General features: G+C 49.8%; 1 protein-coding gene across 1 annotated transcript in view; it reads right to left on the reverse strand.

The window, feature by feature from the left end:
• Positions 1 to 16,201, reverse strand: part of CCDC141 (coiled-coil domain containing 141) — a 658,578-nt gene that overhangs the window by 172,796 nt on the left and 469,581 nt on the right. The window contains exon 12 of the mRNA XM_086956207.1: positions 6,248 to 6,424. Within this exon, the coding sequence (XP_086812333.1) occupies positions 6,248 to 6,424 (177 nt within the window). The remainder of the gene's footprint in view (positions 1 to 6,247; positions 6,425 to 16,201) is intronic.

Below are 16,201 nucleotides of genomic sequence, written 5' to 3' on the forward strand. Positions count from 1 at the left end.
ATGATACCCTTTTTAGGTCCCAGCTAAAGAGAACTTTAGAAGTTGGTTGGCCTGATCTATTGTTTTCAATATACATATACTGTGCTTAGGGTCTACCCCCTGCTCATGAATGAATGGCTTTATTAAGTATCTCACTTCCTTGCTCCCGATCCAAAGGCTATCCTTCCTATTTTTGTGTTTGCGCCACACAAGAGCATTTCGGTCATGCCTTCTTCTGACTTGACTTCTTGCTTAATATTGTAGTGCTTGTGTTTCAATTCTCTCTTCTCTTGTTTACCATCCCATCCTCCCTATGGACTCACTCTATTTTGCTTACTAACTGTTCCCTCTCCCTGATGCTGGTGTAGTCTTGATCCCCCTCTCACACTTTCAGTTTTTTACCTGTGGACCAGCAACTGGAAAACGGTGCTGGTCCACTGCCTCCTATTTCCTCTCTTTGTGTGACTTGTAATTTTTTTAATTTTAATTTACATGTCTAATATATCTCGTCAACATGTTATATTGGTAAATTAAAAACATCTCTCGACATTATGACACATGAGCATGCATGCTTGATAACATACACAGGCTCACCTGTGTCATGACTTGTGTGCGCATCAATGTCCATCTTGGAATGAGTTTTCTTTAACAGTTTCCAAGACTTTCAGCTTACGTGCACATGCGCCTTGACGCATGTGCACGCATGCAAGTGGAAAGCATGCATTGGCAAAGCCAGTAGCTTGTAAAGACCTATTGGATTTGCTAATGCTTGTTACAGTGATGCTTTAGCATGCTAGCATAATATTATTGGGCTGGGTTTCCATTGGTTGAATAAGGATTCACATTAATTTTTTATTGTGCTTGCATATTAAATAATAAGTGCATGTTTGCAGTGCATAACAGTGCACTTATGGTGCACCAAATTTTATCATGACTGTTTTTGACCTGCTATGATTGTCAGAAGTAAGTGCCCAATAGGAAAGCAAGATGAAAGAATGGAAGTGCTACCTGTGTGGGATGCCATGTGACTAGTTACAGTTACAGGAATGGCTTAAACATCGGCAGAACTTGCAGTATTGTTTATAAGCTGTTGTGAAAGGGTGGTGGCAGAAGAGCATAAAAGAGGAGATGAGTGGCAAAAGTAGGGAGGAGGCAACACTGGAGGGCCATTCATTGAGCAGTGAGAGAAGATGAGATGTCTTTGATCATCCAAGATCATTCTTTCACGCCTATATCACCTTGCCCCTGGTCATATGGTTGGGACTGAAGTTGTCGCTATGCACCCTTTCCTTAGTTACACCTTCCCTACTGCTCAACCAGGATGAGTGCTGGAGTGCTGGGTGATGAAGCGGAGTGCTGGAGTGCTTGGTGATGTAATGGAATGCTTGGGTGGCTGGTGAGGTGTAAAGTGTCAGTTGGACTGTGTAGGCTGAGCAGCAAGGTTGCATGCTCCTGGTGTGGCTATCTTCTTTGGACTTATAATCTACTTACCTGAACTCACCATTTTAATGACCTGTAACTGAGCATTAATAAACATTATTCATATAACGTAGAGGACCGGACTTCTTTGGGTTACAACACTGATCTGTTGATCTGCACCACTATCTGCCTGGCAGACAGTAGAAATTCAGCGGCATAGTTCTAAGCCTGGGCGAGTTCACGGAGTTCCGCTATGCGAGACTCAGTAAAAAACTCTGCCAAGCTACACGGAGTTCCACTAGCAGCGGAGTGGGTTACCTAGCATCGTTTGCACTCATTGTTAGTGCTGGGTGTTTGCCCTACACTGTAAAATCAGCGAGACTGGCATTTCGCACAGTGCAACAGGGTGCTGCTTCTTTCTGCTGCTCAAGCAGAAGTTCTACTTGAGCGGCAGCTTCCTCAACGCAAACAGAAGGTTTCTCAACGTGAGTGGTAGCGACCATCCGCGACCGCCTGAGTTGAGAAATCACCCTGGGAAGTGGGCTCCTGCTCACCAACTTACCGTTGGCACGGGCGAGTAAGGGAATAACTTCCCCTTGTGGAGCTGAGTTTATTAGAAGTCCGCAAGCTCCATGAAGTGCAAAAAACTCTGCAAACTCCGGGAATGAAGTGGAGTTCACTGCCCAGGATTACATAGTTCCTACTGAGATCCTGTATATCATTTTATCAAGAATAAGGCTCCCATATTTACATTTTTACTGATTTTAAAGATAAATACAGACCAAAAAACATTTATGTTCTTGTCTGTATTTATTTTTAAATATGGATAAAAACTGAAATGAGGTTGACTTTGAGTGATTTTAGGTGTTGTCAGTCACAGGCCAAAGGCAGTGCATATTAATTGAGAAACTGTTTACTAAATAGTCTTGAACAGCTGTAGATGTGCATAAGACTAATACTAACATATGCAAATCAAGATAAGAGTGTACTGATTCATCAGCTATGTTCATTCATATCATTGAAACTTGTGAGGCATTCAAGTATGAGTGTACATTTATTGGTTAAATAAAAGTGGAAATGCACTATTTTCAACTTACCTTTTTTACAGAACTCAATCTAAAAGAGGATAAACACAGTAACATTTAGCAAAAAATAAATATGGATAAATACAGACAGAAATGGGAACAAAATAAATACCATAAAACCGGCTCGTAGCCGCGGACCTGCAGCCTGGATTACCGCGCCTAAGGGGAAGGACTACACAGCCCAGGAGCCCCTCTGCTGCCCACACTTGTGCCTGCCTGCTCCGCCCCCACACGCTATATAGCGGCTCGCGGCCCCCGCTTCTTAGGAGCCGCTCGTAACCACTGACTTGCTGCCTGGATTACCGTGCCTAAGGGGAAGGACTCCACAGCCCAGAAGCCCCTCTGCTGCCCACACCTTTGCCTGCCTGCTCCGCCCCCACTCGCTATATTGCAGCTCGCGGCCCCCGCTTCGCAGGAGCCGTTCGTAGCCGCGGACTTGCTGCCTGGAATACCGCACCTAAGGGGAAGGACTACACAGCCCAGGAGCCCCTCTGCTGCCCAAGCCTTTGCCTGCCTGCTCCCCCCCCACGTGCTATATAGCCGCTCGCGGCTCCCGCTTCGCGGGACGCGTGCAGGCACGTGCCGGGTGAAGCGCGGGCCAAGGCCAGGCCCGTCTGTGCCCGTCCGAGCACGGTCGAGGATGGGACGGGCCACCCTCTTTAATCTTCCCTATAAGTGGCCCTTTAAGGTCAGAACACTCTTGCTAGATATTTAGGATTGCCTTCTATCCGCCAAGCCTTGTTTGGGTCACAAGTTAGTGGAGCGATTGCTAAAAAAACAGTTTAAGAAAATGGCTGCAGCCAGTGTGGGAAAGGGGAGAAAGTCGCTTTCTGGAGGAAATATTATGGGGACATTAGACCAGTTTATAACAAGGGCATCATCAGTGCTGCGACGGGAAATTGAAATAACTGAAAAGAGGCTATCTATGGAGCCGATCTTTGACAAGTGGTCATCACTGGGTAGACTGGCCCAGGTATCATCACCTGTGTCTCAACTAACGACCGATACTATGCCCGTTGGCTCCAATGGCGAGGGTAACTTGCCACCTGACATAGCTGGTAGGCTGCCTAGCCCTTTAACGACCGTGGCTACAGTACTAACAGACCTATGTACTCTCCCGCAAATCTTAGTTGCAACCAGATCGGGTCTGCCAACCCGGTCGGCTACTAGCACTAAATCAGGGACTGTTTATCAGGTGCCAGATGCCCCAACTAAAAGAAAGCGGGAAGGAGCTGCTTTAAAGAATAGAAAAGCAAAAATTCAGAAATGTGTCAACTTAGAGAGCAATTCAGCCATAATTGATTCGGACCTACAACAAGAAAATCTAAATGGGTCCCCGGCTACCCAGGGTATTGACAATATGATTCCTCCTGAGAATAGGGGAGACTTCTGGGTCAAACTAGAACAAATATTTACAGAGACTTGCCTCCCTATCTATGATAGACTGAATTCTATAGAACACAGACTTTCCCACCTTGAATTGTTGTGTACTACATTACAGACGGGAGGGCATGCAGGCTGTGGATTGTGTTAGAAATGATCAGAGGTTATCTAGGTCAACGAACGTAGACTGTGAGCCGATAACTTCGTCAGAAACTAACGCCCTATTTGGCTTATCAGCCTCTACCGTTCCATTGGATGCACATCCTACCACACATATTGATCCTGTGGCACCTAATGTCCCCGTGATAGACAGGAACGTGGAGGGTGGGGGGCTTGGATCAACCAGTAAATATGGCAAATTTGGCAAAGACCTTTGATGTACGAAATACTGTGCTACCTCGCTTGGACCTACCTCCTGAATCTATACCCTACGTGGTGGTCTTAGTAGGGGTCCCCAGTTTGAGCCAGGGAAAAACGGAGGCCTATAGTGAGCTGAAAAACGAATACATTCACTGGGTAAACTATAATAGGCCTCTCCCTAACCATGGAGCTAGTGAAATCCTATTTGCCAGACGTGTAGACTGGGTGGGATCACGGGCAAAATGTATTCAGGGTGATTGCATTGTAATTAATTTTAGGAACAGCTGGGCGGTTAAGCATATCTGCGACTGGGAGGCAGATAGCCGAGAAACGCAGATAAAATCCCTTCCCCTAACCTACTTTTACCCGGTCGCGTCCAGTAATTTCCACTCTGATCCTAATTGGAGAAGGCAGATGGGCGGGAACAAGGTAAATTGGGGTGGTAACTTCTTCCCAGGTAATGCCAATTGGAAGGGCCCCCAAAATTGTCCCCCGGCACTTGCCATGTTTCATCACAACAACAGATTCAGTGCCCTGGAGTCGGTAGATTGAAGGTCGAGGAGTAGATCAGTCGCATCCACCAAAGTTGACAACAAGAGCCTTTTAGAGGCTAGGGCTGGGTTTCTGGAGATGAAGCGCAATATTATCCTACATAACACCGGGAGCCCGAATCAAGAATGTACTGTTATTTGCCTCACTGCCCCAATTTATTGAGGCATACTCCAGCCTCTATGAATAATTATCGATAAGAATGAAACATGTCATGCTACTGTAAGAGTTAGACTCAAGGAGGATAGAGTCTGACAGCTGCAGACAAAGGACAGGGCAGGAAGCAGCTGTCAAAGTGTGTAGAATCTACTCTACTGGGAACGATGTTCTCAAGCTTTTTTGACTTGCCCTTAAAAAACCTCCACCCTAAAGAGTTAGTTCCAAGCATGAGTTGTCTGAGGCAGAAAAGAAAATTGGGGTCTCCTGTACTGTGAGGCAGAGAGGAAGAACAGATGTCGTAAAACGAAATAAGCTTTCTCACCAAGGTGCCTGATTCCTGAAAGAAATGGAAAAGCGTGCAATAGGTAATCAACAAATGTAAAGGTTGATTGAGGACATAATGGCTTTAAGTGTGGTGCAGGGGGGAAGCCTACCGGTGACCCCCAAGCAGTAATAAAAAAGTGACTTTGAAACTGTCCCTTATTAGGACTTATGGTCATGCGATTAACATTACAGTCAAAAGCACAGAAATATTCCCGGTGGAGAAAAAAAGAAGCTAAAACATACCTCTGTATCTTTCCACCATGTGTAGTTTAATAAAGACATACAGGTTTGTGGTGGGTTTTTAGATCTGGTTTGACAGCACAGCTGTCTGCGTAGCCTATTGTTTCCATCCGTTAACATATACCTAGGGAGGAGTTTGGCACCGCTATACAATTGTTAACCCTTTGAATCCAAGCTCAGGACTGTTTGGTGTATCAGTCCTCCTCTTACAGAGTGCCAGCATTGCAATGAATGAGGAAAGGATTTTCATTGCAGAAGTACATGGAATCATCACATATTAAATAATTTTTCTCATAGACGTATCTTATCCAGGAAACAATCAGTTTTGTTTTTGTTCTTTTCACTGCGGCAGACTTTTTTTTCTAAATATTTTTTTCAGAACTCAAAATGCAAGTCAGAAGTAGTTGATTTACCAAAGTGTGTTGGTTTTAATAGCAATGTAAAGCCACCGTGGCCATTTAATCGAAAACAATCTACAACTAAAGAAATAAATTAAAAATAGCTCATTGGATTTCATGGCATGTTAACCTCATAGGAGCGTCGAACGTTCAGCGCCCAGTGCTGAACGTTCGAAGAACGAATGCTGGCCCGTCGGCCAACGGTCGTGCGCAGCACTGGCAAGGTAGCGCTCGCGACGACCGTTGGCCGACGGCAGCACTTAAGGGGTTAAAAAACATTCCAAGGCATGACCCGTACTCATTTTGGTATTTGCTTCTCACGGCAAATTTTAAAGAATATACTAGTCTCACCATTGTCACACAATTCAGACAGTCGTGGCCTTTGTCTTGAAGAGTGATAATGTTCTTCAGCACTGTCTGCCACTGCGAATCCGCTGTCTCCAACATCGTCTTCACAGCTGTGTCATTGTCTTCTTCCACAGGTTCTGAGCTGTACAACTGTTTCAGATTCTGGATTTGTTCATCAAGCTAAACAAAAACATAAATAGCAGAACAAACTTAAACTAGAAGCCTCTATGTCATATGGATGGTAGAGTACTCAAGTTAATGCTTGTGTCTATGTGAAGCTGTTTTTCTATCTTTGGAAAAAACATGAACTTTTCTCATACACATCAAGCAGAGGAAACAACTTGCATGCTGAAAGAATCATAGGCCCAAATAGGCTTTTTTTCATGCCATGCAGCAGTACTTCTTCTTTAACTTCCACATTTCCAAGTGTGTCCTGATGCGTTACTCTGGAGGTCCAATATTTATAGCTGGTGACAGCCTTTGTGTGTGGAAACTGTCCTACCCCCACAACAGGTTCTGGAAAGTTCTTTCCTTTTCCCTGTCATGGCTCCAAACTGGGGGTGACAAAAGGCAAGACACAGGGCCGGACTGGCCATAGCGGGCACCTGGCAATCCCCCGGTGTGCTGCACGGGAGGGGGCTGGTTTTGGGCTCCTGGGGGCCGCTTTTGTTATAGAGCCGTTTTTGCAGCATAGCTGCAAAATCGGCCCTGTACCAAAATCGGCCCGGCAAAGAGCTCGGCTGCACCTCCAACGCCCCCGAGTGGGGAGGGGGGCCGGCCGAGCACTTTGCCAGGGCCGGTTGTGATTTCCAGTCCAGCCCTGGCAGGACAGGCCTGGTTTTATGTTCCTTTGTGTGGCAGGAGGCAAATCCCTTTTAAGTATAAGTGGGGCTGGGTATAGACCCTCACCTGTCATCCTGCCAGAATGGCCCATCCTGTCCACACGTAAGCCTTCTTTGTGTCACTGCCTGGAACTAATATGCAAACCTCAACAGCAGGACCATTCACAGTCATGTGACCCAGAACACTGGCAGAAGGTACAGATGGTTTGGACTCTCTAAAAGTATACAACACAAATGAGGTGTATTCTGAATAATATCATCACAAGGGTCTGGGGAATCCAATACAATATCAAACACAACAGAAATGCCCTTTGTACATTGAATACATCTTTTAATGATTTAAACCCTTACTTAACATCTTATGTACAAAATTAAGAAAGGAGAGTAAAAAACAAAATGTTTCAATTATTCATTACTTTATATTGAATATGCCCAAAAAATGCAAATAACATACAAATACCCTTTATGTATCCCCTTAAGGGGGAGTGATCCTTCCAAAAAACATAACCTCACAGCATGTAGACAACATTAAAAACAAAGGAAGCAAACCCAAGGGCCAAAGGATAGATTGTGAAGGAAGTAAAGCCCGCTTGATGTTCCAAAATGAGGTTCCCATGTCTTCATTCATCCCAGTCCAGTTCAGTAGTTATTAGCTTAGATGCGAAAAGTTCCCTATACCTATTGGACCTCCATCTAATCTGGAGGATGGCCTCAAAAAACGGTCTGAAAGAAGACAGAAACATTGACAGTCCATGAGCTCTAAAGGGCAGCACTGAACTGGGCCTCACTTCTATCCCTCAAGTTGGAAAGGAGTGCCCTACATGTTCCTAAGGGTTCTCTGATCTCGGTTACCACTCATATAGGGGGTACCGCCCTGGGTGATAGGCACCCTACTTTTACTCTCCTGCCCACCGGTCCAGTTTTGGCATCCTGAGACATTACCGGCTGCCACTGCCTCCTGGTCATAAGTGGCCTCACTAGGATAAGTTTTCGAGTGCTCTTCCATCAGAGCTGGCAACCCCTGATCCACTGCCCCTCCCACTGGGGATTGTCTCCACCTCCTGCCTTTCCAACTGGGCCTGCGTACTCTACCCTTCAGAGTATTACCCTTAGAAACCTGAGCTTTCGGGGCTCCCCTCAATGGCTGCTGCCCCCAGCTTTTCTAACACCGGTGGTAACTCTTTTCCCAGAATGCAGTCAATGGGTCTCTGATTAGTGACAATGAGCTTCTTCTGGGTCACTCTCCAATCCGTTCCACTTACCCCAATGTTTGCAGACTTGAAGTTAGAATAGTAAATATGCCCCCAATAATATGCACTTTGTCCAATATTTATACAGCTAAGGTTAGAATAGTAAATATGCACTCATTCCAATATAAGAACTTTGCCCAGCGTTAACGGGACTTGAGTAATAATAGGAAAATGTATATGCACTTAAGCCATTGTCTCTGAGATTGGAGTTAGAAAATACCCCTCCCCCTGCCAGTTATATGCGCTTACTCCAACATGTACGGAAATGGAGTTACAATGTTAAATATGCCCTCCATCAATATGAATGAATGAATGAGAGAATTACTATAGCACACAGCTGCTCCGAGGAGTGTCCTGGCACTAGCGGAATGAGCGCTTGGTACGTGCCCAAAAAAACAAGACCTTACCTGGGAATGCACCAAAATGCTACCCCTTCCCAGGTGAGATGTAACGAGGATAAATATCTTTATTTTACTTTTTTCCTCTTTCTACTTGTGCTGCATTCTGCAGCATAAATAGGAGAAAAATGCCTCTCAGGATTGTTTTTGTGCAGGAAAGTGTTCCGTGCTGCACAAAAACATTCCTGCGTACAATGCAGCCCCCTTGCAACTTAACACAAGGATACCTGCATTGGCGCGAGGCAGCCAAAAGTGCGCCAACAGTACGAAAGGACAGGACTGTTCTGTATAATGTTATATGCACTGCATTTTTGCCCTTTCTCTTTCGCGCAGCACAGCAAGGTGGCTTTCTGTGTTGTGCTGCAGGAAAGATTGATAAATATGCCCCAGGGCTCTTGGCTGGTGGGGTGGAGCACCACTCAGGCAACAACCGCAATCCTTGTCTGGGTGAACCACATGTCAATAAATTAACCTGTGCTTAATACATTTCAAGAAATTAAATGATACAAAAAGAAATCCATACAGTAGAATTGGAGAGATTCAGTTTTAAAGTTTTAAGTTAACCTAGCGCCTAAAACACCACGGAGTTAGACCGGAGCAAAGGCACAAGTTCAGGCCAACCACGATGGAGCATTGGTCAGATACACAACCATGTTAGTCTCACTGAAAAGTTACCTTCTAAATCTGGCAGAAAAATTCTGTTCGTAGTGGAGGAGGCTGCCAGGAGGAAGTTGAACATCAGGGACAGTTGTCGCATAGTCGTTGCTGTAGTGTGAAGAGTAGGTCAGGCATCTCGGACAGTTGACGCTGTAGCACAAAGAGCCGGTCAAGCATCTTGGATAGCCATTGTTGGGGCTCCATGTTGGTGGTTGATGCAGGCTCTCGTTGCTGTAGCTGAAAGTGCGAGTTTCAAGTGTTTGGTCACCAGTAATAGTCATTTTTGGCATGAAGAGAAGGTTTCACTGGAGTTTTGCATTCCTTGTACTCGCGGGCAGCGCAGAGTCTTGCCGCAAACAACCCTGTTCACGGTCACGAGAAGTCCAAATTCAGAAATTTCACCTTTTTTATGAATACATCTTGCTGATGCCAGTCAAGGGTCTAGGCCCTGGAGGCACCTCTTGTGGATCAGTACTCACTCTAGAATAGGCCAGCAGCAGCACTCATGCAGGTCCAGATGCAGGTCCAGGAAGGTTCAGTTGAAGCTGGTTAACCGGACCTGTTGCCTGGAGGCCTCTGACATTTGTTGCGTCCTTGTAGCTCACACATGAGGTCAGTCAACTGTCCCTTGGAGTCCCTCTGGATAGCCTGGGATGAAGGCAAGCAGGTCAAGTCTTCCTTCTCAGACAGCAGAGCAGTCCCTCAAGCAGCAGGGCCGTCCTTCTTCGCGTGGAGGGTGAGCCCCGGATCTTTGGCGGAGCCGTGCGATCTGATTGCGGCTACTTCTGGACAGCGTGGCGGCGCCCTCGGCGACCACTGCTGGGTCGGAGGGTCCTCCTCGTCCCTGTGTGTACCGTGCCGCCTGGTGTGGACCCGTGCCCTGCACCGCCTGCGACTCGGAGTTGTTGGCCTTGCGCGGAGCACCCAGGCCTGGACATTGGTTGGATTCAGAGGCCTGCCCTGCCCTGCGGACTAATTGCCCGGCCCACATTGCCCGGTGATAGTGGACTAAGTTGTGCTCTGGCGGTATCGAGTGGCTGCGTTCGTGGCCCGGCTGTGTGAGACGGGGACTTCGGGCTTGCCGCCGTCATTCTGGATCTCTGGCGGGAAGCTCCCACGCCGCCATCTTAATCGGGCGGCTGCTGCCCGTGACGCAGGTACTTCTGAGCGGCCCACATCCCCAGTGGCCTTGATTCCACGGCTCCGCCGCAATGTCGAACTTGCCGCGCAAGGGGAGGACGTTGAAGGACGGGGCTTCTAAATCATCGCAGCCGCCATCTTCCCCCGGAGCTAGTGGTTCGACTAGGCAATCGGACGAGGAGGCGCCCGCCACCAAAGCGTTCATGACGGAGCTCTTTGCCTCTATCAAGGAGGATATCTCCGAGCTTCGAGCTCAGCTGGCGTCGGACCTACGGGAGGTCCGGAGAGATGTGGACGGAATTGGTGAGCGGGTGGCCACCTTGGAAGATCACGACTTAAGTATGGCGAATGACGTTCACCAATTGCAACAAGATGTTCTTCGCTTTACTGACCAGAACCTGAACCTGCAAGCATACGCCGAGGACCTGGAAAACCGCTCCAGAAGAAACAACGTTCGTATCAGAGCGGTCCCTTGGGAGGGGGAGGCTGGAGACTTGAGAGAATATGTGCAGGCCCTATTCCTACAAGTGTTGGATGAGGAAGACGTTCAGGAGATCAAGTTGGATAGGGTGCACAGAGTTGGCCTGCCTAGGCGAGGAGGTGGCCCCCCCCGGACATCCTCGCGTGTGTACATGACTTCCAAACAAAGGAACGCATCCTCCGGAAGGCTAGGGCCATTACCACCTTGCAATTTCGTGGCCATCGGCCGCAGCTGTTCCAGGACCTGGCGGCGTCCACGCTTCAAAAAAGGAGAGAATTCCGGCCAGTGACTGCTTTTCTGAGGGAGCGTGGCATCTCCTACTCCTGGGGACACCCCTTCCGTATTATATTTCGGTGGCAGAACAGACTGGCACAGATTCGCTCCCTGAAGGCCGCGAGGGAGCTGCTGGGGCTGGAGGACGACCCTCCTTCTCAAACGGCACAGTCCTCACCATCGCGACGACGGCGTCGCTCTTCATCATGGCACCGGGTTGGCTCTTCCCCGGACCGGTTGCGTCCGGACCACTCTGTTAGCTTGCAGGAGAGAGGATCAGCGGTGGCGTCGGTGGCCTCGGCCACGCTTGCAGATACTCAGTAGAGCTCCGGAGCGGCATGATCCCTGACTTCCTCGATGGTCGGGCGCCGGAGGGTCTCTGTCCCTACGGCCCTGGGGTACTATGGTACTTTTGGAGAAGACACCCCGGGCCTTGGCCCTGGGGACCCCCGAACTGGTGCCCCCACCCCGATTCCAGTCTGATGTGGACCTTGTGACCTGTGGCCCATTGGAACTGCTGAATGCTTGGTTCAGGTTGCGGGCCTTGTGCTCTGTTTTTTTGGTTCTCAGGTTGTTGCAGGGGGGTGGGACAGTTGGTGCTCTGAGTGTGGGTACGGTGACAGGGTGGTTGGGGTTGGGGGAAGGGGGTGGTGTGGTGTGGTGGTGTGGTGGCGACCGTGTGTGATGGATGCGTGATGTTGGTGACTTCAGTGCTATTTACCTTTGCGTTTTTTCCTTGGCTCTATGATGGTGCTCCTTCAGCTCTTGGGCTCTATAGAGGAGAGTCCTTTCTGGGATGCTGGGGGGGATTGCGTGTGGTCCCTCCTGTGCGGTTGTGGCTAGGGACTTTTCCTTGGTTCCCTATGAGTAGTTGCCCTCGTTGTGATTGGGATCCGGTGTGTGACGGGGATCTAGGAGTGGGGTGTGGATGTCTGGGCGCCTACATAGCGTGGAGTTTTAGATCCCCATTATGCCTGTTAGTATAGGCACCTGGAACGTGAAGGGCCTCAATTCACCGCAGAAGCGGCAGAAACTTTGGAAGTACATTTCGGACCATCACCTGGAAGTGGTTGCTCCTCAGGAAACCCACCTGGCTAGGAGGGACGAAATGAGACTTCGCCATAGGCAGTTCCCCCTTATCTACAGGGCGTCCGCGCCCACGAAGCATAGAGGGGTGGCCCTCCTCTTCCGGGCTTCCCGCCACTTTCAGCTCCTGGGGGTGGGCGTTGATAAGGAGGGTCGTTGGCTAATGGTGAAGGGGACGCTGTATGGTCGCTTGTGTACCTTTGTCGTGGTGTATGCTCCGAATGCAGGTCAAAATGGCTTTTTGCAATGTTTGTTAGATAAGATGGGGGACTTTGTGGATGGGCACTTAATCATGCTGGGAGACTTCAACATGGTGTGGGACAGGGACCTGGATAGTTCTGGGGCACGCAGGGCAGATACTGGCGTCTTCTCGGAGGAGACACAGCGTCAAGTGGGTGAAATGGGACTGGTAGACAGCTGGCGCTTTGTCCACACACAGGCCAGGGACTATACTTTCTTCTCTCACGTTCATCGCTCGTATTCCCGCATAGACTATATTTTGGTTAGCCAGACTCTCAGGGGGGATATACGAATGACTGATCTCTTTCCGCTCTCGCTGTCGGATCATAGCTTGGTGGTCCTGGGGCTGCATTGGGCCGCGGGGGGAGATGGCTGGCGAAAGTGGTACTTCCCGGCGGCTCTGGTGAGGGATGAGGTGTCCTGTAAGGCACTGAGGAAGGCTATTGGTGATTTTTTTGTCCTCAATCCGCCTTCTGACACGTCGGTGTATAACACGTGGGACGCGTGCAAGGCCTCCTTGCGGGGCACGTGCCTCGCCCTCAACGCGAACCTTAACAAACTTCGGCAGGAAGAGAGGGAAGCTCTGGAGACGGAGCTCTCCACTTTGGAACAGGCGCACAAGGCAAACCCCTCCAGGGTGACCCTGCGCCCCCTGACGGCAGTGCGAGGGAAACTAAAGGCCCATTATAACAACAGGGCGGAATTCACCCTTCTGCGCCTTCGTCGTGCCTCCTACTCCCAGGGCAATAAGGTTGGGCGCCACCTTGCTCGACAGCTTCGTGACAAATGCGAAAGGGATTATATTGGGGGCGTGCGTGACCACGCTGGCTCTGTTCAGCATAAAGAGGCGGACAAGGCGGACATATTTGGTCACTTCTATGAAGCGCTCTATTCGAGCGAAGCTCTCAATCCGGAGGCTCAATCCGAGTTCTTGGGAGGTCTGCCTCTACCAAGAGTTTCCAGAGAATGGAATGACTTGTTGTCCTCCCCCATTTCTAGGGAGGAGGTTTTAGATGCCATCAAGGCCTTGAAACTGCATAAGGCCCCTGGGCCTGACTGCTATACGGCCCTGTTCTACAAGACCTTTGCGCCCGACATCTGCGACTACTTAGTCTCCCTCTTCAATGCGATGGCCACTGACGGTAGAACCACGGACTCCATGGCCGAGGCCTTGATTACTATTATCCCCAAACCAGGTAAGGACCCTACCTCCTGTGCATCTTATCGTCCGATAGCGCTCCTTAACCTGGACGCTAAATTGTACTCCTCCATCCTGGCGGGCAGGCTGCAAGACCTGATGCCTGCTCTGATCCACCCTGATCAGTCTGGCTTCATTAAAGGTAGGCAAACTCATGACAATCTGCGGCGCGTCGTCCATTTAATCGAAAAAGCGGAACGGTTCCGCATACCAGCAGTGTTGGTAGGGCTGGACGCGGAGAAGGCCTTTGACCGCGTTGATTGGGGGTTCCTGCACCGAACGCTGGTGGCCTTCGGGTTCTCGCCCCACTTTATTAGAATGATTGAGGCCAATTACAATAACCATACCTTCCGAGTGTTGGTTAACGGCCATAGGTCCGGGAGTTTTCGTCATTCCCGAAGAACGCGCCAGGGCTGTCCACTCTCGCCCCTTCTCTTCGCCCTTAGCATAGAACCATTGGCGCTGGCGATACGGGAAAATGAGCGGATCCTAGGGCTCCCCTTTGCGGGCGAGCAGCATAAGATCTCGCTCTTCGCCGATGATGTCCTGTTGTCCCTTCGAGACCCGGCGCTGTCACTACCCCATGTCCATTCGGTGCTCTCTGAGTATGAAACGGTGGCGGGGTTTAAGGTTAACTTTGACAAGTCCTACATCTTCAATTTGACCTTACCGCCGGGGGAGGTGCAACAGATCCGGCTGCTTACTCCGCTCTCGTGGACGTCATCCTCTTTGCTCTACCTGGGCGTGCGGCTGACCTCTACCATAGGCGCCTTGTTCCAGGCTAACTTCCCCCCGATGCTGGCGTCGATTCGTACGGAACTGGACCGGTGGAAGCCCAAATTTATCTCGTGGCTGGGTAGGATTCATGCACTCAAAATGGTTCTCCTACCCAAGCTCCTTTATCTTTTTCAGGCCTTGCCTATCCCGATAGGGCTGGACTACTTTCGTCGGCTTAAGACCGTGATGCTGAAGTATGTCTGGCAAGGCGGTCGGGCGCGGCTTCCGTTCGCGGTTCTCCGACGCCCGCGGTTGGAGGGAGGAGTGGGCTTTCCAGACATGCATTTTTACTACAAGGCTGCCCAATTTAGAGTCCTCGTGGAGTGGTCCCAACAGCTTTCGGAGAAGCACTGGCTCCACATGGATCGGAGCGTTGCGGGTCGTTCCATCTGGGACCTGGCCTGGAAGCCTAAGGTGGACCGGCCCAGAAACGCGTACATTAGCACTCCTACCAGCACGGTATTAAAGGTCTGGGACACGGTGAGTAGCGATGACCGATGGACCACATTCCCGTCCCCGTTCACCCCGATCCATTTCAATCCGGCCTTTCCCCCGGCGTTGACGGAGGGTCCCTTTGAGACTTGGAGGGAGGGTGGCTGTAGAGCCCTCACCCACCTGTTCCATGGTGCCGAACCCCTCACTTACCATAACTGTATGAGGGATTATGGTGTTTTGCTGACGGAGCGCTTTAGACACCTTCAGCTCCTGCACTGGGCGACGTCGCCTGGAGTGGTGGATGCCGCTACCAGACCCTTGACGAAATTCGAAACTTTCCTCCTCCGCACATCCACCATGAAGGGGGCGATCTCTTTTCTATATGGGCTGCTGTTAGACACTGCTATGTCCCCACGGCCTCGATATCAGGATCACTGGGAGAACACACTGGGGAGGGACATTTCCGACAGCGAGTGGAGGAGCTTGTGGCGGGACGTGACAGCACATAACCACTCTACCGACCTCAGGGAGGCCCATATGAAGCTCATATTCGACTGGTACTTGTACCCATCTAAATTACACCGCATATTCCCAACGGCCTCAGATAGGTGTTGGCGGGGCTGTGGGATGTTGGGGGACTTCAGCCATATATGGTGGGACTGTCCCACCATCCGGCCGTTCTGGGCCGAGGTTCTCTCCCACATTAAAGATGTACTGGGTTACCCACTCCCAAATTCCATGGACTTTGTTTTGCTGGGCCTTAGGGACCCACTGCTTGAACACCAGACTAGGGCTGATAAGCGCATTATGTGGTTATGCTTGGGAGCGGCCAAGTTGACTCTGGCAGCTGCTTGGAAAAGCCCGTCTGCCCCTGCCGTCTCTTTGTGGCATGCCCGGCTATGGCGCTTTTTGAGTTTGGAGCGGCTCTCAGACATCTTTCTGGGGAATTTTAAAAACTTTATGCTTAACTGGGGCCCCTTGGTGAGGTTTTTGTCCCGAGGCCTGCCTTCGGCAGTTTGCCCGTCAGCGCTGCGGGCACTTCATCTCTTCCAAATTTGATTGCAGATGTGACTGTTGCGGATTGTGTGAATGTTGGTCGCCGCCACTGGGTGGGAGGTGGGTGGTGGGGAGGGAAGGAGGGTAGGGGGTGGTAGTTGGGGAAGTTGTTTTTTCTCTTGTT

The sequence above is a fragment of the Lissotriton vulgaris genome, chromosome 2_1 (assembly GCF_964263255.1).
Source record: "Lissotriton vulgaris chromosome 2_1, aLisVul1.2, whole genome shotgun sequence".
NCBI lineage: Eukaryota > Metazoa > Chordata > Amphibia > Caudata > Salamandridae > Lissotriton > Lissotriton vulgaris.